Source organism: Elephas maximus, chromosome 24 (genome assembly GCF_024166365.1).
Source record: "Elephas maximus indicus isolate mEleMax1 chromosome 24, mEleMax1 primary haplotype, whole genome shotgun sequence".
Classification (NCBI taxonomy): domain Eukaryota; kingdom Metazoa; phylum Chordata; class Mammalia; order Proboscidea; family Elephantidae; genus Elephas; species Elephas maximus.
In genome coordinates, this window is record NC_064842.1 from 49,817,045 (window position 1) to 49,839,249 (window position 22,205).

Here is a 22,205-nt window from a genome sequence, read left to right on the forward strand (position 1 = left end):
ATGTGCTTTGAAGGAAAAGCTTAAGCAATTTGTTGAAAAAATTTTTACACAGTATATCATGTATATGATACAGAGTTGTTCTCACAGTTAAAGTAAATTATCCTATACTGTTCCTTCTTAGTAAGGGTCTACTCAGCTGTTTGTAGGTAGATTTTTGATGTATAATTTCTTCAGTTTCTCATTGTATGTAACATTATTCAATTTTCACACCAGAATATTTATAATTGTCCTTTAACTCAAACCTAATATTGGTAACTAAAGTTAAAACACTCTAACCCTGAGAAAAACATGTCTTTATTTATGATTGAGATAGAGAACTCCTAGTCTGATTTTGTGTATTTCCTTTTTCTCGGAAGGAGGCATTTGATATATGAGGCACTAGATATATGAAGCACCTTATTGTAGAATTTTTTTGGTTGCCTGAAATCTACATCAGTTTTACTAGCTCAGACTTTAACGGCCTTCCAACTTCTTAATGAAATAAATTTGAACTATTATATCCAAGATGAAGACATCATTTTAAATGGTATTTTTAAAAGAATACAACAATCTGGAGTGAGTATTCTAGATCTTAAAAAAAAAAAAAAAAAAATTGCCTTGAAGTCAATTCTGACTCATAGCAACCCTACAGGACAGGGTAGAACTGCTTCATAGGGTTTCCAAGGAGCAGCTGGTGGATTCGAACAGCCAGCCTTTTGGTTAGCAGCCGAGCTCTTAACCACTGTGCCTCCAGATCTTAAAAATATAAGCCAAACCCATTGCCGTCCAGTGGATTCCGGCTTATAGCAACCCTATCCAACAGAATAGAACTGCCCACAGGGTTTCCAAAGAGCGCCTGGTGGAGTTGAACTGCCGACCTTTTGGTTAGCAGCCATAACTCTTAACTACTGCCCTCCAGATCTTAGCTCCACATCAGTCAGCTCAGTGCCTCTTCTATGACCTTTCCCATAGGGTGACTCCAGATGGCAGCACATTAAACATTTACAGCGCTCTCAAAACTGACACGGGGAAATACACGTGTGTCGCCACTAATCCCGCTGGAGAAGAAGACCGAATTTTTCATTTGAATGTCTATGGTAAATTTGAAATATCACCCTTTTTTGGCTATGCTCCCTCTACCTTAGGAATCTATCAGTGGGAATGAAAATCCAGCAGTAGATGTCTGGAACATTTATTGTTACAATGTGACACCACTGGTGTTTCCTTGGATATAGAGCAGAAATGTGAGTGATTGTAGTTGAGATGATTTGAAGTAGTAACACATGTGCCTTTCTCCTTCTCCACTCTCTCTCTCGCTGTCTTTTTCTGCGTGGCATAGTTCCACCTGTAATCAAGGGTAATCAAGAAGAGGCAGAGAAACTAATGGCTATGTTGGATACTTCAATAAATATTGAATGCAGAGCCACAGGGACACCTCCACCACAGATAAACTGGCTAAAGAATGGACTTCCTCTGCCTCTTTCCTCCCATATCCGGTTACTGCCGGGAGGGCAGGTTATCAGGTCAGCTTTTATTATGTGTGAACAACAAAATAACTGTAGTTGTAGACCTTTCCTTCATCTTAACAGTGTTTAAGAAATGTTTTTTCCTAAGCTTTTAATATGACTTTTTCCCCCTCTTTCAGTGTGTTTTTAGAAATTGAAGTTAACAAATATAAAATTGAAATGTTTTTATTCTTATTTAAAGGCTCATATTTTTGTAAATTTATACAAAACGGATCTTTTCGTAGACAGCATGTTATCACAATTTTATTTTCAAGAACTACTATTTTAGCTAAAATTATGTATATGGCAGGAAATATTAGGAAGACACCTACTGTAATCTTGTGATTTTCATGTTAGTGTCATTCTCTATTAATGTATATTTGAAGAATATTCACTCCTCAGGTTGTTATATTTTCAGTAGCTGACTGAAAATAAATTGTATTTGAGGCATCTGTATTCTGCACATGTTGCATGAGATCAAAGTAATTGTGTCAAATTGTTTTCCAGGATTGTGAGAGCTCAGGTGTCTGATGCTGGTGTGTACACTTGTGTGGCCTCCAACAGAGCTGGGGTGGATAATAAGCATTACAACCTTCAAGTTTTTGGTAGGTTGAAGAAATGACCTAGTACTTTACTGTGCGTCCAGCATCAAGCTCATATTTGGTCCAGTATTAAACAGATATTTAGAAATGGACTTCCTCATATATCAGAAAAGACTGGTAAGATAGAATCTTGCTAAATAGGGAAGAATTCGTTTTCTCCCAAAGGTCCCATATTTGTTGGACCACAATGATGGGCAAAATATTGTTCTGACCTGGAATTTTCCAGTAGATCTGATGTGAATTAAAAAAAATAACATTTTAATCCAGACACAAGAACAGTAGTTTTCATTCAAAGAGAAAGTTAAGACAGTCATCTAATAATATTAGCAGCTCATTTAGTGTGTTTAAAATATGAATGCATATGGGTAGATGGATATGTGTCTCTGCATGTATGTGCACAGAGAGAGAACTCAAAGCCTACAATTTTGGAAATACTGAGATTTCCTTGTCCACATTCCTGAATCTCCAAGCACATCTCAGAACAATTAAACAACCCTTTTTTACAGTCTACAAATGACTTTTGTTGGATTATATAAAATTTTCTCTAGAATTTAATCTTATTTTCTTTATTCCACATAAGGTAGTTGAAAATATACTACTATAACTTTTACATAGAATATAACTAAGAGACAAACCTAAGAAGTTGAAAAGTGACCCAAAAAATGTCCAAAATGACAGTAATTTAAAATGACCATACATTGCTTATATGTCCTATGAGAAAACATTTTTTGAAGTTTGAGTGCTAATATTTAAAAGATTAATAACTAGTGTACTTAATACATGTGTTTATGCTAAAGCCATCAATAAATTACATACTAATTTTAAAAGTATATATTTTCTATAAGCTATTTTTTTATATAGAAACATTGTAGAACAATTTAAATGTTTTAATTTAATCTCAAATATCTGTATATAAATTTTGCCTTTCTTTTTTCTGTTTAGTACCACCAAATATGGACAATACAATGGGAACAGAGGAAACCACAATTGTCAAAGGCAATCCCACCTCAATGACATGCTTTACAGATGGGACTCCAACTCCTAGTGTGTCCTGGCTTAAAGATGGCCAGCCTCTTGAGCTTGACTCCCATATGACAATAAGCACTCGAGGAATGGTCCTTCAGCTCATCGAAGCAGAGATTGAAGATTCGGGAAGGTACACCTGCATTGCCTCAAATGAAGCTGGAGAAGTCAGCAAACACTTTATCCTGAAGGTCCTGGGTATGTCAACATTTTAATAAGTGTAGACTAATTAAGAACTATTGTTGTTAGGTGCCGTTTTGAGCCGTTCCCAACTCATAGTGGCCCTATGTACAACAGAATAAAATGCTGCCCAGCCCTGTGCTGTCCTCAGAGTTGCTGCTGTGTTTGAGCCCACTGGGACATTAAGTGGCAATAAAGCTTAGTGAGTAGGCATAATTCTGAGAATCGTTGTGCTATGGGACAAAAGTTGTGAGAACTGCATATTTCATATTTTGAAATATTTCTATTTTGAAATTCACCTTTACTCTTACCTGAAGCATGTTAAATTTAAATTATTATATTTCTTATCTGGCTGAAAAAATGAAAACTCCTATTTGTAAAACGTTATTCCTTGAGAAAAGTAATAGAACCAGTTGATAAGTAGCTTTTTGACTTTTTCCAAGAACTAAAAGCATATCTGATAAAAGCAATTTAATGAAAAAAAAGTAACATTTATGCTATAATATGTTATTCCAAATAGATTTTAAACGATCCAGTCTGTAGATTATAATTGGAAAACTCATTTCAAATAGTGTAGTTCTATTTATTCTTGTGTCCATTTAAAGTAAATATTTAAAATGTTATTTCTATGTTCTACATGCAAACAAATAGTATAAAGGGAAAATATATTTTTTTCTTGAAGTCAAAAATTCTGACCTGGGAAGTGACAGGAAGATGTATAAAACAAACTGATTATTTCAATAATTAAGACCTTTGAGGGGGGGAGTTGTGTGTGTGTTTTACCAGGATGTGGGTTACTCACATACAGGAGGGACCAGTTCCTAAGAAAGACATCATGCCTAGTAAAGTAGAGGGTCAGTGAAAGAGAGGAAGACCCTCAATGAGATAGATTGACACAGTAGCTGCAAGAATGGTCTCAAACATAGCAATGATTGTGAGGATGGTGCAGGATCGGGCAGTGTTTGATTTTGTTGTACATAGGGTTGCTATGAGTTGGAACTAAATAGCATATAACAACAGCTATAGGTTACCCCCATCCCAGGCTCCTTGCATAGCCCAGAGTGCACTCCACAAAGAACAGCAAGAAGAGTGTTGGCAAGAGTCTAGGTTAGGTGGGGGCTAGCATATGCTTTCAGGTGCCTTGCAATTCTTTCTCATAACACCTATTAAAATTTAATTATTTAGTAAATTTAAAAGTCTGCTTCATTCCTAGATATTGAACTCTATGAGGGCAGAGACAGCATCCATCTTAGTTATTGCTCTTTTCCCAGTGCTTAGCACTGCATTTGGCTCAGCAGAGAACTCTTAATATTTGTTGGATTGAATTGAACTGAATCAGAGATTTGCCAGTTGGATAAGGGGAGTTTCCACTGTTCCCTAAGTAAGTAAAATGTGATACTCTGGTGTGGATGAGTCTTCTTCGAAAGAAGTGTGGTAGTGAAAGAAATACTCCATAATATTTAGAGGCAAAAGGCAGAAAAAGTGTGTGTGTGTGTGTGTGTGCATGTACACACCTGTGTGTAGGAGAGGTAACAAATGCCTGCACATCAATTCACAGCATATAAGAAATAACATGAAATGATATGTGATCTCACACGTTTATTATTCACATATTAATTATTGCATACATATTATGTGCCAGGCATGTTTCTAGTCATCACTTAACAAATACTTATTGAACACCTACTGTGTGACAATATGACAGGTACTAGGATGCATCATTGAATAAGACAGATGTGGCCTCGATCCTTAAGTTCCTACATCTGTGGGAAACACAGCTACTGAACAAGTATTTTTTAGTATAATGAGGATTGTATAATTAAAATAATATTCTGTGGGATAATAAGGTTCAGAGAAGATCTCTTTAAGGATAAACCTCAGACCTGAAGCATAGGACTATGGAAGTAAGTGGGGGTTAGAGGCCTTTTGCCTAGATCTCTCACCTAGAGGGAAGAGAGAGCTGGAATTGTCTGTCTGAACTGATTGAAGCTGACTGAGTATAAAAGGAAGAGTGGCAAGAAACAAGACTGGAAATATGGGCAGAGGCCAAACTGTGAAGAGCCTTGAGATCATCTTAGGGAGTTGGAATTCATTATAAAGGCCAAGGAAGAAACTTAAGCAGGGATATATTACAGCCAGATTTCATTAAAAAAAAAAAAAATTTCCCTCTGGTGACAGACTAGAGAGTTAATTGAAGAGACTGTTGTACTCATACAGGCCTGAAAGTACAGGCGTACAGTCTTGCATGGTGGCAGTGAGGAAAAAGAGAAAGATTGTATGTCTAGGAATTCAAGAACCCAGGAGCAGAATCACAGCAGAGTGAATTTTGGAGAGAAGAAACTGAAGAAGAAAAACAGCAATGATATTGCTAGAGCACCATACAAAGAGCAACCTTCCAAGCTAAAGAGTTATTAAGGATAATACTTTCTTGAAATTGGAAACCTTGGTGGTGTAGTGGTTAAGTGCCACGGCTGCTAACCAAAGGCTCGGCAGTTCGAATCTGACAGGCGCTCCTTGGAAACTCAATGGGGCAGTTCTACCCTGCCCTATAGGGTCGCTATGAGTCGGGATCAACTCGACGGCACTGGGGTTTTTTTTTTTTTTTTTTTTCTTGAAATAGATCAAAAACTGGCTTACCATAAAGATAAAAGGTTTCTGAGCTCGAGAGACAGAAAGGACCACATAAACCAGGGGCTCCATCAGCCTGAGACCAGAAGAACTAGATGGTGCCCAGCTACCACTAATGACTGCCCTGGAGAGGAATGCAACAGAGAATCCCTGATGGAGCAGGAGAAAAGTGTGATGCAGACCTCAAATCTAATAAAAAGACCAACAGACTTAATGGTTTGACTGAGACTGGAGGGACCCCAGAGGTCATGTCCACTGGACTCTCTGTTAGCTCAAAACTAAAACCATTCCTGAAGCCAACTCTTCAGACAAAGATTAGACTGGACTATAAGACATAAAATGATACTGGTGAGGAGTGTGCTTCTTAGCTCAAGTAGACACGTGAGCTGACCCACGGACAACTCCTGTCTGGAGGCAAGACGAGAGGGCAGAGGGGAACAGGAGCTGGTTGAATGGACACGGAAAATACAGGGTGGAGAGAAGGAGTGTGCAGTCACATTGTAGGGAGAAAAACTAGGGTCACATAACAATGTGTGTATAACTTTTTGTATGAGAAACTGACTTGAATTGTAAACTTTCACTTAGAGCCCAGTTAAAAAAAAAAAAAGAGGTTTCAATATTTCAGTGTCTGTTAATAGCTAATCCCATTAAAACCTGGAAAACTCCTTACCTGGAACAGAGTTACCGTTCAGAATTTTCAACTTAATTCTAACCAAGTGGTGGGAGGTGTTATGGTATATTAGAGGTTCTAAAAGGTCCAGTTTGGCTAGAACATTGAAAACAAGGGAGAGCACTATAAAAAATAAAGTTAGGGGTTTTTGACAGGGTCCAGACCATGAAGGATCATCTTGACCACATTAAGAATCTTGGTTTATCTTCAAAATAACAGAAAGTCATTAAAAGTTCTAATAAATGAAATATCATGATTAGAGTTGCAAGGAGCCCTGGTGGTGCAGTGCTTAAGCACTCGGCTGCTAACCAAGTCAGCGATTCAAACCCACCAGCTGCTCCGCAAGAGAGAGATGTGGCAGTCTGCTTCCATAAAGATTACAACATGCGAAGCCCTATGAGGCTGTTCTACTCTGTCCTGTAGAGTCAATATGAGTCAGAATCAACTTGACAGCAAAGGATTTTTTTTAGAATTGCAGTCTGAAAAGATCACTCTGACTATAAAATGGAGAACCACCTGGAGCAGGGCAAGAGTGGATTCTGAGAGACCTGTATATTATTAGGAATTGTGTTTAACTGTGAATAACCAAGAGTCTAAACCACAAAATAACTTACTTTCCTCACTGAGTGAGATGCCTGGGGGTAGGCCGTTGTTGGCATGGGTTCAGCAATTCAGATAACTGCAGTTCTCATGGTCTTTACAGCATGGATGAAAAATTGGAAGGGGGAAAGATTGCCCCTTTAGGGACTTCCTTAGAAGCCCCACAAAACTATTTCCTTTTATATCTCAATGGCCAGAATCTTCACCTGTCCACTTTATCTGCTATCTGCTAAAGAGGCTTGGAAAAAGTAGGAGTGTTTTTTTGTTTGTTTGTTTGTTTAGCACTTTGGCACCCCCAACAAAATTGGGGTCTGTAAGTAAGAAAGAAAGAAGGAAGTAATACTGGGTAGGGTAGCTAACTACACCCCAGAAGGAGGAGACTGCATTCCAAGTGAACAGTAGCATAGCTCATATTAGAGTGATGGGTAGGGGCTGGAGAGAAAAGGATGTATTCTAGTCGTAATTGCAGGTAGGAGTATTAGAACTTGGCTGTAGATTTGGACATAGGGGAGTGATAGAGAAGGGGCTATCCAGGATGACTCCTAGGTTTCTGGCTTGTGTAACTGAACAGTTGGAGGAGCCATAGATTAAGGGAATGCTGAAAAAGGACCAGGTTTTAGGGAGTAAGATAAGAGCACCAGTTGTGGACGTGTTGAGTTTGAAGTAGCTTTCAAATGTCCACATGGAGATGTTTATCTGATGATTGGATTTATGACTCTGGAACTCAGAAGAGAGCTCTGGGCTGAAAACATAAATTCAGAGTCACCAGGGTGTGGACAGCTACTGTTCTACTCAATGCACAAGACACATGGACGAGATGTGGAATAAGATAGTTCACAGCCACTTAACACACTTAAGATCTGGAGACTGGGGTTTGACCCTCTTGGGAAATTTCACTGTTGTTGTTTTAGGTCTAGTGACTATGACTGTTTTAGGATAAAGGCCGTGTCTTATTAATCTTTGTACCCTCAGTGACTGATTCGTAGTAAGTAACCAACATAGAGAAGGAAGAAATAATTGAATGTAGTCAAATGCAGAACTGGATAAGTGCTTTTAAGTGGTACAAGCAACATGTGGTGGAAATTAGAGGGCAGAGATCTTACACTCATTTCAGAGAATCAAGAAAGGATTTTTTTTTTTTACAAATCAACTTAACGTGAATGGAAACTTGATAATGTTTCGACAGGAGTAGATAGAGAATAATACTATGAGGGAGAATGTGCCAGTGGAAGGAAAAAAACATTAGTAAAGCCATAGTGCACAAAAGCACTGGGCTTGTTATGAAAGAGTTAAGTCTAATTTGAAGTTGTTGTTGTTGTTAGCTGCTGTCAAGTCAGTTCTGACTCATGGCAACCCTGTGTATCACAGAATGAAACACTGCCCAGTCTTGCGCCATGCTCACAATTGTTATGCTTGAGACCACTGTTGCAGCCACTGTGTCAGTCCATCTTGTTGAGAATCTTCCTCTTTTTCACTGACCCTCTACTTTACCAAGCATGATGTCCTTCCCTAGGGACGGATCCCTCCTGACAACATATCCAAAATATGTAAGACACAGTCTTGTCATCATTGCTTCTAAGGAGCATCCTGGTTGTACTTCTTCCAAAACAGATTTATTCATCCTTTTGGCAGTCCATGGTATATTCAATATTCTTTGCCAGCACCACAATTCAAAGGCGTCAATTCTTCTTTGGTCTCCCTTATTCATTGTCCAGCTTTCCCATGCATATGATGCGATTGAAAATACCATGGCTTGGGTCAGGCGCACCTTAGTCTTCAATGTGACATCTTTGCTTTTCAACACTTTAAAGAGATTTTTGCAGCAGATTTGCCCAATCCAACATGTCTTTTGATTTATCGCCTGCTGCTTCCATGGGTGTTGATTGCGGATCCAAGTAAAATGAAATCCTTGACAACCTCAATCATTTCTCCATTTATCGTGATGTTGCTTATTGGTCCAATTTTGAGGATTTTTGTTTTATGTTGAGGTGTAATCCATACTGAAGGCTCTCATCTTTGATCTTCATCAGTAAGTGCTTCAAGTTCTCTTCACTTTCAGCAAACAAGGTTGTGTCATCTGCATAACGTGGGTTGTTAATGAGTCTTCCTCCAGTCCTGATGCCCTGTTCTTCATATAGTCCAGCTTCTAGGATTATTTGCTCAGCATACAAATTGAATAGGTATGGTGAAAGGATATAACCCTGACACACACCTTTCCTGACTTTAAACCACACAATATCTCCTCGTTCTGTCCTAAATTTGAAAGTTAGGTTACATATAAGTTTATTAAAAGTAGGCAATGTCTTAAAATCTTGCAAGTAGCCATCCCAGCACAATTGGTCTCTATTTGCCTAGAGCAACAGAGGAAGAAGGACAGTTAGGAATAGGAGGAAGAAATGGAATGTGTGGCTAATTGCCTCCATAAATAACTGTCTCCTTTGCTACAAAACTAGAAGAGCTGGATGGTGCCCAGCTACCATTACTGAACATTTTGATCAGAGATTCCGTAGAGGAATTCTGATCAAAATGGGGAAAATACAGAACAGAATTTCAAATTCTCATGGCCTCCAGACATCCTGAAGCCATGTAGGTTAGGTGAACCCCTGAAACTATTGCCCTGAGATATTCTTTAAACCTTAAGCCAAAAATATCCCCTGCAGTCTTCTTAAAAGCAAACAATAGCCTAAATAGTAAAAAAATGTCTTCCTTCAGCATTATGCTTTTTTAGTAACTATATAAGGTCTCTATTAGAGTTGTCTAGATAGCAATGGGTGTGTTTTATTTATTTATTTATTTATTTTGGTTTCATATAGGATCAAAGTGACCATAGCAACTCAAAAGATTAGACAGAACCCTTCTGGGCAAGTGAGCTTATGTTAATGAGGTAGGAACAACCCCGAAAAAGAGGGTGAGAATGGCTTCACAATTCAAAGAATGTAATCAGTGTCACTGAGTTGTACATGTAGAAATGGTTGAATTGATGTATGTTTTGCTGTATATATTCTCAACAACAAAATAAAATATTTTTCAAAAGTAGATAACGTTTTAAAGGTAGACCAAAATCATGCTGTGGAAGACTTGGAAGTCATAATGAGGATATAAGCTATTGAAACCTTTTGCACAGGAAATCTTGGGTCTGTCTTAAATTGCACTTAAGAAAATGTATTTTGCCAGCAAATAATCTGAAAAAGACAACAGATTTAATGGTATCCTTTTTTTGTTGTTCCAGACAGGAAAACTAGATCTAAGAAGCAAAGATTTTTAGAAGGCAGATTTTAATAATGGTACCAACAGCTGTAGTAGAGATTATAGTAGTAGTGACTTAAAAAAAATAATAAAACTTTTCATTGTAAAATATAACAGATACATAAACACAAAACAAATATATAGCTTAATGAGTTATTATACAGCATAGAGTTTTGTGATCACCATCCAGGTCAAGAAATAGAACTTTGCTGGCCACTCGGAGACCCCTTGCTGTATCTCTATCTCAATATCAACTGTTTTCCTGCCCTCAAAAGTAACCACCATTCTGACTTTTATGGTAATCATTTACCTGAGGTTTTTTTAAATAATTTTATCCCTCAAGTTTGCATCCTCAGACAGTTAAATCTCGCCTACTTAAATTTTTGTATCTTTAAAAAAATTTAGGTCTCCTTTAATCTCACAGCTTCCTGCACTGTCCCACCTGTTTTCTCCCTTCATTGTATCTGTCAGAGAACTTGAGCCATTTGTCCTGTATACTCTCCCACAGTCTGGGTTTTGCCAACTGCACACTTGTGATTTAGTTCAACATGTTCCTCTGTTTTCTGTGGATCCTACAAATGGGCAAAGTCTTGCTCTAGATTTGGATTTAGTCCCTTCAGCAAGATTACAGGCCAAGCTGTTTTCTTTTACCAAAAAAGGAGGCACGTAATATCTGCTTATCTCTCTTTTTGCAGTCATAGATGCTCTTAATGCTTAATGCCTAGATCCACTCTTTCATTTTGTTTCATTTATTAGCTGAAATAATGTTATAAGGAGATGCTTCCCTCATTTACTATTTAGTTACCCATAGAACAGTTCACAGAGAAAAGGCCCATTGAATGCTTGATCCTTTCAATTAATCTACCAGATTTCAAGAAAACAGATTTGTTCCATATCATTCTCCAAAGTTAACCAGGTAATTTTTGAATAACATTGTTAAAAATATATATCATCATGAACCAAAGAATTTAGACAATTACAGTGATTAAATTGTCTCATATTTGGCACAATCAAGTTGGTTCCTGAGTCTTTGGAATGTGACCCTAGTAGTCTTTGATAACTTTCTTGCTATCTGGTATGACAAACTGTTCCAGGCTTATCTTGTTCTTTTTCTTTCCCAGACTTGTGATTATATATTTCTCCAATAAGCCTTGGTTCCTTTGAGAACAAAATTATACTTAAAGAAAAACCACAATTTGGGGGCTGGGGATGCTCATTGCTACTGAGTTGATCTTTGGAATAGGCACAAACCCTCCAAGTTTTAGCTGCTCTATTTAAATTGGCCTACAGTGGTTTCCAGTAAGTATCTGTTAGCCATATTGTGAATCTCCTATTCTCAGAAAAGCCTCTTGCTTCCTTCTGCTTTCTCTCACACCATACCACACAGGTCTTGGTGATTTGTCTTTATCTGTTTGTACTCTCAGGTGTGTAGGGATATTTTGTCATCCAGTATTCTTGCAAATGTTGTCCATGAGTGTTTGGTTTTGATATGTAGATACTTTATTTATTTTTACATGCGATTTTGGAGAGATTAAAAAACTGTACCACTACTACCATCTCCCCTAAATTGCTACATAGTAGTAATAATTTATTAAGCATTTACTATGTGCCTGGAGCCCTGGTGGCACAGTGGTTGAGAGCTACAGCTGCTAACCAAAAGGTCAGCTGTTCAAATCCACCAGCTACTCCTTGGAAACCCTATGGGACAGTTCTGCTCTGTACTGTAGGGTCACTATGAGTTGGAACAGACTCGATGACAACAGATTTGTTTTTTTTTTAACGCGCCTGATTTGTGTAAAATGCATAGAGGTTATCTCATTGCATCCTCACAACAATCTTATTAGGTAAATAATATCATTATTCTCATTTTAGAGATTTATGCAAATCCCCTGAGCTGATAATTGTTGGAGCCCAGGATTTAAACTCAGGCTGTCTGACTCCAGAGACTCTGCTGTGAGCCACTATTCTAAACTATGTGCCTGCTAGAAAACAGCTAACCTTTGGAGCTGTCCAACAGCTGTTTTGGCTTCCTTATGAAATTCTAAGCTGGAAACATCCATAGAAAGCTTGAATAATCATTACAAGGGCATTCTGTCTTAAAGGGATTTCTAAACTTGGTGGGGGGAGGGGTGTGGGAGTTGGATTGAGGGCCCTAATATTTCTTCCCAGTGCTTCAATTCTTTTACATCCTCTTGAGAAAGGTCGTTTTAGAAGTATAAGGAAGAAAAGATAAAATTATTCATGCCTAACCATAACGAATGTGTTTGATACGGAAATCATTGTCTCCTGATATAACTATTTTTTTTCTCCTGCGTAATCTTTTTTTTTTGCCTCAGAGTTCTTCATGGAAAATACGATAGCAAAAATTCCATAGCATTTGCCTCTTGCTTTTGTGAGATCAATCTGTATTTAAAACGTGCAAAAACACGCTAGTATTTTTTAGTACCTCTCTTTAAATAAATGGTACAAAATGGATTTCATTTTTATTCTTTTCAGATCCACCCAGTTAGATAAGAATGCTCTAATTATCAGAATTCCAACTAATGTCCTATAATTACCTTCTAATGGCCTGGCATTTACTTCATGATCTATGGAAGGCATAACCCATACTTTTTAAAATAGTGCCAGTGAAAAATGGCAATGACATCTAGGAATTATCATTTGGGTTTCCTTATTCTAATCAATTCATATCATGTGGATATAAATTTGAGTTGGATATTCTTTTTAACTTTTTATAATCAGCAGTCTTTTATCAAACAGCAAGTTAATTTTGTCATTGTTTTTGATTTCTCTTAAATAGAGCCACCTCATATTAATGGTTCTGAAGAACCTGAAGAGATATCAGTGATTGTCAGTAATCCACTTGAACTTACTTGCATTACTTCTGGAATCCCAGCTCCTAAAATTATGTGGATGAAAGATGGACGGCCACTTCCACAGCTGCATCAGGTGCAAACTCTAGGAGGAGGAGAGGTTCTTCGCATATACAGTGCTCAGGTAGGTGTCAACGTTCATACAACTGCTTTATCCTAGGTTAAACTTTGCACTTGTTAGTACATGAAAAACATTGGAGAAATTATGTCCTTACACCAGAATATATCACACACCTGTGTAACTTTAGCAAAGGTAGATTGGCTCTATCACATGTGTGACTAGGTAGGGACTTACAGGGTAACGTGACTAAAAGGAAACCAGAAGAGGTAGCTCATTAAATTCTGAAGAGAGCAAGATGGCTGCACGTTAACTCTTGCAATTTTCGCAGTGCTATAAAGGCTAATATATTTCCTGAGCACTTATTTTGTGCCATGCAGCCCTTTACTAAACTGGCAAAAAGCAATCCATTATCACATATATGGAGGCTTTAAATAGCATTTTGATTCCCAAAATGAACTAGGAGACGTGAAAGTCTGAAGAGATGTACTTTTTCAAATGATAAAATTGACTAGTTCTTTTAATCAGCACTTGAAGAAATTTATCTGAAATATGAATATATTCTGAAATATGAATATATTAGAGAGAAATATATTTGGAAATGACTTATGGTAACAATCCTCTGTTCTAATAACAAAGACAAACCCTGTATTACAAACATTCTCTGTCTGGGCCCTAATGCCCTCATCTGTAAACTGGGGATAAAATAATAGTAATACCCAGTTCATACAGTTGAGGATTTAGTGAGATATTCTAACATGAAGTGTTTAAACTTCGTTTGCCACAGTCTAAAAAGAGTTAGATAGAAATCTAAGAGTTAGAATTGTTGCTGCTGATGGTGCTATTATCATCTTCAAAATCCCTTTCAATATAGAATAACAAAGTTAGGTATTTATATCCTGTTTGCATCTTCATTGAGCAAAGAGGAGGGAAGGGGAACTGCAAGAAGAGAGCTAACGACTGTAAATTGTCTACGGTGTCAGCCTTGTGTTCAGCACTGGGCTATCTGTCACAGCCAGCCCTCACGACAACGCTGTGAGGCAGTGTCTTAATCCCCATTGAGCAAATCCAAAACAGGCACAGAGAGACCCAGCACTTGGCGGCCACTGCTCGGTAACGGAGCTGAGACTCAAGTGTGGGTCCGGCTCAAAAGCCCAGGCAGTAGAACTCAGTGCAGCTTTGTTTCTAACATCAAGGAACATATGTCTCCCATTTCCTTCTTCTACAAATCACACATCGCAATAGCTCAGAGAGGAGTCAGGTTAAACTGTCAAACTACTTACTGATTCAAAACTCCTGGGCGATATGTTTTCAGCCAAAAAAAAAAAAAATGTTACAAAAGAATGTTCTTATATAACAATCAGCATGGAGACAAGGGAGTGTGTGAAACAGAAGCATAAATATAAAGAAATAATGGTAGACAGGAAAAGAAGCCCTAGTGGCACAATGGTTAAACATCAGCTGCTAATCAGAAGGTCTGCGGTTCAAACTGGCCAGTCACTCCACGGGAGAAAAGAGCTGGTGATCTTCTCCCATAAAGAAGACAGCCTAGGAAACCTTATGGAGCAGTTCTACTCTGTCACATAGGATGATTGGGTAGGTCCTTACCAGGTGACATGACTATGAGTCGAAATCGAGTCAATGGAACACAACAACAGTAATAATGGTAAACAGAGCTTGAAAGAGGGTTTAAGGCTCCAGTGCAGTAGATCTGAAATGCAAGAATGGAATGTTTGGTTACAACTAAACAAGACAAAGTTCCCACATAGTGTTAAATAGTGACGTTCTGCAGAATATGCAATATTATCGAGAAAACGAAGGGGCTTGAATTCAATTTTGTAAGAATTTGTTGACCAGATTTCCAACACGTTCTAGGTATTGTGGGGAATACAGATGTACACAAGACATATCTCAGCCTTGAAAGACATTTCAACTTGTCTAGGGAAAATAAAACTAAACATAAGATACAATTAGATATGAAACAATAAAAAAAACAAAAAAAACCAGTGCCGTCGAGTCGATTCCGACTCAAAGCAACCCTGTAGCAACCCTATAGGACGGAGTAGAACTGCCTCACAGAGTTTCCAAGGAGCACCTGGTAGATTTGAACTGCCGACCCTTTGGTTAGCAGCTGTAACACTTAACCATTACGCCACCAAGGTTTCCATGAAACAATAATAAAACCATTAAAAACAGTATCAAACCCATTGCCAGGATAGATGTGTAAAGTTAAATATGACCAAGTCCTAGAACTAGTCTTTATTCATCTTCTCTGTATTTTCATAGCAGTTTTCACATACTTCTGTTATAGCACTTCCTGCATTATATTTTACATATCTGAACTTTGTCTTTTTGTGTATCTATCTGGAACACATGGTTATGCCTAGCACATAGTGGATGCTTTGCAAATTGTGTGGCAGAGACAAAAGTTTTGTAAAACATATTTCATGGAACACTAGCCAGTCCTGTAATTTATTCTAAGAAAGAAAAAAAAAATTGATGTCCAAATAGGTTTGGAAAAGTTTACATACTATATACCCCTTCTTTGTGAGCCATAATGCATGTAGACACCTCTGCGAAATTATATTCTAATGAAACCTGTTTAACTATAAATAACTCTATTAACAGAACACACTTTAGAAAATGTAGTTACAAATGGCTGTGGGTATCCAGGGTATAAGTTCTAAAGACATATTTCTTAGAGGAGACAGGATTTAAGAGTAGCTTTATGGTTCAAGTTTGGCTAAGGCAAGACAAGTGGAAGAGGCAATATCTGTTGGGAATTAATTGAGTTGGAGAAAGAGTTAGTGTTTAGAAGTTTTAAAGTATGATGAGAAAATACTTGTGTTCATCAAAGGACTTAAAAAAGTGAAAAGACAACCTATAGATTGGGAGAAGATTTTCATAAACCATATATCCAATGAGGGCCTAATATCCAAAATATATTTTAAAAACTCCTACAACTTAACAATGAAAAGACAACTCAGTCAAAAAAATGGACAAAAGGCTTGAACAGACAGCTCATCAGAGAAGATATTCAGATGGCCAACAAACACACGAAAACATACTCAACGTCATTAGCCATTAGAGAGATACAAAACAATGAATTTGATAAACCACAATGAGATATCATCTCACCCATATCAGAATGGTAATGATCAAAAAACAAACAAAAAAAAGAAACCCAGCAGGTGTTGACAAGTTTGTAGAGAAACTGGAACCTTCATCCATTGCTGATGGGAATATTAAACGGCACAGCCACTGTGGAAAACAGTTTGGCAGTTCCTCAGCAAGTTGAACATAGAATTACCGTATGACTCAGCTATCCCAATCCTAGGTATATACCCAGAAGAAGTGCAGGCAGGAACACAGACAGAAACCTGTACACCAATGTTCCTTGCAGCACTTTTCACAATAGCCAAAAGGTAGAAACACAAAACACCCATCAACAAATGAATGGATAAACAAAATGTGGTAAACACACACAGTAGAATACAACTCAGCCATAAAGAGCAATGAAGTATTGATGCACTTCACAGTATGGCTGAACCTTGAAAACATGATGCTAAGCAAAATAAGTCACAAAACGACAAATATTGTATGCTGTAACTTATATGGAAAAAACAAATATGTAGAAACCAAAGATTGTTAGTGGTTACCAGGGGCGGAAGTGGGAAAAGTGTACTTTTTGCTTAGGTGGCACTGAGTTTATGTTAACGGTGGTGAAATGGTTTGCAAGAGGAGAGAGAGAATGGTTGCACCACTTGGTAAATGTAGTGTAATCAGTGTTACGTGGGCAGCTTGTTGAGATGGGGTATGTTGTGTATGCTTTCGCCACAATAAAAAAATACGATAAAACATTCAGAAGCTATTCTGTAGGCAGCGATGCATCATTTTTAATTCATAAACAAAAGGACTGTATGAAAGTAGTTCTTGTAAAATTGTATTTATTTTTCCAAATGTTCTAGTCTTAATTTTTTTGAAGGCATTTTCATAGCCCTCCAAAAAGTTTTTCATAAGCTATAAAATCAACCTTGAACGCAAGAATTAAAAAATTCCCAATATTCTAGAGAAGTCCAAGTATGAAAAAAAAAATGAAAATAGACATTTTCTACCCTTCCAAATGCTGTTTTCACAGTAGTAAGATCAACTGCTTTCCCGAGTATGCCCTAAATGTGCATACGCCCAGGTTGTGTCTGCACAATGTCATACACACGAACGAAGACTAACGCTTCCAGTGGAAAGTCGTCTTGTGGGTTTCTAAAGCAATACTTCCATTTTTAGTAGGGTAATAATGGATTCTGCTTCAGTCTGACGCTATTTACAGCCAAATTGCCTTATAGCCCTTTCATGATGCACATCAAAGGTGTATTCAAAATGTAGGATTAATGTGCTTTGTTTTAATAGTATGGCATTTTATTTATTTGCTTTTTATTTAACAAATGGACTTTATTTTCTTCAGTAAGGCTCTAATTGCACTTTTCAGTTCACAGTTTAAACCCATAAATACTTATTTCTTTAATAAACACTGAGTATCTAGTCTGCCATGTATGATGTTAGGTACATTATATATCTGCATTCTCCAAGATCCCCTGCATCTTTTCCTGCACAAAGATCCTAACATGCAAGCATCCTGAGATCAGATACTGAAACCTTGTTTACACGTAGATTCACATGTAATAGAAATGCCAAGCAATGCTCAATATCGGAGCACTAATCGCAAGTGTTAATCAGTTTGTGAAGTTTTTAATTATTGTGTTTCTGTAAGGATACGTTGTTTTTTCATTGGGACTTTTATTTTCAGTTGGGATAATTTATTCTCATGCATATTGATTCTCATCACCAAAACAAACAGGTTAGGCATTGTTTAATTCACTTGTTTGGGTTTTGCAGGTGGAGGATACAGGAAGATATACCTGTCTGGCATCCAGTCCTGCAGGAGATGATGATAAAGAATATTTAGTGAGAGTGCATGGTAAATCTGGCAAAACGTCCTGCAGTCTACCATACACACACCTACTTAGAAGCCACGCGCTAGGCAAAAGGGGGTAACTCCACAGCACAGCATGAGATACGTTTATATATTAGGCAATTTGTATTTTACAAATTGGCATCTTATATTTGACTGATCAAGTATTCTTTGAGGATAGTTCAGTTGAGTTTTTGAGTTATTTGTTTTGTTCCTGCACAAAGAATTTATATTCGTTGATTTAAAACCGTAGACTGTAATTATGATAAAGAAGAAAACAAACATCAGCCATAATCTCACTAGAGAAAGATGACTTTATCTATATATATGTTTTGTCACAGAAATACGATCATACAGCACGTAGTATTTAACTTGATTTGTCTCTCACTTAACAAAAAAAAAAACTTAACAGTATGGTGAAAATGTTTTAATGAGAATAAATGTATTTTTATGGTTGCATAAAAAAAAAAAAGCATAGTGTCCCATTATATTAATATGCCATCATTTATTTAATCATATCCCTAGTTTTGGATAGTTAGATTGTTTCTTCATTTTCACCAATATAAACAATACCATTATAGACATCTTTGTACTTACATACTGACCTATTCCCCTAATTATTTTATTTGGTAAATTTCTATAAGTACACTTGTTTGGTTAAGCACGCACACACACACAACACCCTTTTAAGACTTTTGAAACTTATTGCTAAATTACCCTTTAGGAAAATTGGGCCAATAAGACTCTGACCAATACTGTTTTGACATAGAAATGGTAATTACTCTTCATGGAGAGAAACATTTAGAAAAGTAAACATAAGATCTTGATGAGTTCTCATAACCATGAATTTAAATAGACCTCCCCTAACACACACACACCTACACACAAATTAGACCTGTCATAATTGATATGTAAATTTGACATTTAACAGTCACATAAAAAGATCACTGTAGAAAAGTAGACACATTTCTGAATATTAATGGGTAGACAGATTTGGTGGTTTTAAAATCTGGTGTTCAGAGGAAACTATTACCAAGCATAGAACCTAGAAAAGGGATCCTGAGCTCTGGTGGCACAGTGGTTAAAGCTCTCGGCTTCTAACCAAAAGTTCTGTGCTTTGAACCCTCCAGCCACTCCACAGGAGAAGGATGTGGCAGTCTAATTCTGTAAAGCTTTACAGCCTTGGAAACCCTATGGGGCAGTTCTATAGGGTCGCTAGGAGTCAGAATTGACTGGATAGCAGTGAGTTTGGTTTTGGTTTTTTCTCTTTGCTTCAGTTAATTTACCTGTCAAATGGTGATAATAATGTTATTATAGCACCTATCCTGTCACTCATGTGGTTGTTGGAAGGATTTTACCAATTAATGTATATGAAAGTGCTGAGTAAAGTAAAGCCATTCCACTATTTATACTATAAATTAATCAAGTAATGTTTAAAATTCATACCTCTTATTTATTAGAGTGGCAACAAGTCATTGAATGCCTATGATACTTTGGATCATTCTACATATCATTTATTGAAAGCCTTTTATGCATTTGTTCTCACACCCAGTACCCCCTAATATTGCTGGAACTGATGAGCCTCAGGATTTCACCGTATTACAGAATAGACAAGTGACGTTGGAATGCAAATCGGATGCTGTGCCCCCACCTATAATCACTTGGCTGAGAAATGGAGAGCAGTTACAGGTGAATCTTTTGCGAGCTTCTACAGATTCATTTTGAGACCAAAAAAAAAAAAAAAAAACTCAACTGTGAAGTCTTTGCTAGTAGGGAAGACAAAATAACATAAGACTACTGGTTAGTCAGCGTTGTAGCAGTGGTTACAGGGTCCATGAATTGGCCTTCTCCTCTCAGCCTTTACTGGAGTAGTTTGTGGTTGACTACACGCCAAAAGACAGGTGTTTAGATTCAAGATACTCTGTGAATTGACCTGTGTATCTACTGGAACCCATTTATTTATTTTTTTTAAAGAGATAATTGATAAGAGAAATTATAGTGAGACTTACTTAGTAGCACTTAGTGATGTTCATGGAAGAAAGGCATTTTAAGAATCAACTCTGAAAATTTTTACTAGCCAAAAAACCCTGCTTTAAAAGTTAAAAATTAAAATATAGTCCACAGAACTTATAATCAGGCATCTGGGTTCTTTCTTCCACTCTCAACTGTTCCGTTTGTCTTAAATTCAGAGCAGGCTGTCCCCAAATGGTGACAAAGACTGCCTCCAGAATTGTCATCTTTACATCCAGTGATTCTAGTAAAAAGTTCATGCCTTTCCCTCCCCTCAAACACCACCATCAGCAGTCTTGAGGAGGGCTCTGATAGAAATCCACCTCAAGTCATCTGCCCATTCTTGAGTGGGTCATTGTGGCCAGAGGAAGTGGAGGCACTGATTATGTGCTTGCCTTAACTGCAGTCATAGAAATAGCTCCCCAGGGTTTCTGATACCAGAATAAATGGTGAGGGAGCAGTCAAAGCATGCTGGCAGACAGAAGCTCCGCAGTTCACTATAGTTACATTTGATACTGGAAAGTAACATTTTCTTCCCCTTTTCTGACATTTTCATGGTAAATTTTACTTGCTTAATCTAGGCAATGCCTCGGGTGCGAATTTTATCTGGAGGGAGATACTTTCAAATTAATAATGCAGATCTAGATGATACAGCCAATTATACCTGTGTTGCCAGCAACGTTGCAGGAAAGACTACAAGAGAATTTATTCTCACTGTACATGGTAAGAAAAATTATAATTGCTTTACAATTAAAAAATTTAACCAGAGGCATTCAAAGAAATGATTTTTTTTTTTTTCTTTTTAATGAACATGCTAAATGAATCCTTGTGGTTATCTTCTGGAAAAAAAAAACAAAAAACACATACACACCAAGATGCTCAATTTGTATTGGAGCTATATTTTAAATTAATTCAGTTTTAGAAAAAAACATAATTAGAGATATATGACTCTATCTTAGATGATAATGTGGAAACCCTGGTGACGTAGTGGTTAAGAGCTACATTGCTAACCAAAAGTTTGGCAATTTGAATCCACCGGGCAGTTCTACTCTGTCCTATAGGGTCACTATGAGTCAGAATCGTCTCAACGACAATGGGTTTTAGGTGATAATATATGACTGGTGGTTATTAGTACATCCTGATGTTTTGTGTCATTCACATCAGAGACATTGAGGAAACAAAGGCACTTAATCCCTGGATGACAAGTGGCCCATGATTTAGTTCACTATTATTGATGGTGGCATGGGTATATACATATATTTATATGAGCAAGATGTAGACTGCTGTAGTACTGTAATTCTCTGAAGAATAAAATCTAACTAGTAAAATTTGTCAAAATTCAGGAATATAAAATATGCTTTTCCCTCAAGAGAATCCCTTTTGGATTTTCAATATATGAGATTGTATGGGTTAGTGGTGACCCGCCAAAGTTATACCTCTAATACTAAAATTCAAATGCAGGTTTTCTATTCCCATATGAACTCAATGTTTAATAAAATAAATGCTCTGAGACTTGCATGATTAATCACAGATGTGCATTTCATTAAAACAGACTACTTTCTGTTCTTTATTTAAAGTGAAATTGTTCCAGTGTTAACATTCTCTGACCATTATTTGGCCAAGGAGAAATAAGAAATATCATCTTTAATTTGCATCAAGCCAGAGCTGATTTTTATTGAAGGCGCTCTCACAGAGAACCAAATTTCACATACCATATCAGGGATTTAAAATCCCCCTCCCCCATCAATGCTTTGTTTTTAAACACAAAGTATCTTCTGTAAGATTTTAGGAATTAAACCTCAATTCTATTTATTGTACTAACATAAATTAGCTGTAGACAAAGCTGTGCATGTGACTCAAAG

General features: G+C 37.2%; 1 protein-coding gene across 6 annotated transcripts in view; it reads left to right on the forward strand.

Annotated features, from left to right (window-relative positions):
- Window positions 1–22,205, forward strand: part of HMCN1 (hemicentin 1) — a 551,288-nt gene that overhangs the window by 453,314 nt on the left and 75,769 nt on the right. For all 6 annotated transcript variants that reach the window (XM_049868532.1, XM_049868536.1, XM_049868533.1 and 3 more), the window contains 8 exons: window positions 952–1,076; window positions 1,319–1,502; window positions 1,992–2,089; window positions 3,029–3,307; window positions 13,234–13,430; window positions 18,258–18,339; window positions 19,886–20,022; window positions 20,925–21,066. In XM_049868532.1, coding sequence (XP_049724489.1) covers window positions 952–1,076; window positions 1,319–1,502; window positions 1,992–2,089; window positions 3,029–3,307; window positions 13,234–13,430; window positions 18,258–18,339; window positions 19,886–20,022; window positions 20,925–21,066 — 1,244 coding nt within the window. The remainder of the gene's footprint in view (window positions 1–951; window positions 1,077–1,318; window positions 1,503–1,991; window positions 2,090–3,028; window positions 3,308–13,233; window positions 13,431–18,257; window positions 18,340–19,885; window positions 20,023–20,924; window positions 21,067–22,205) is intronic.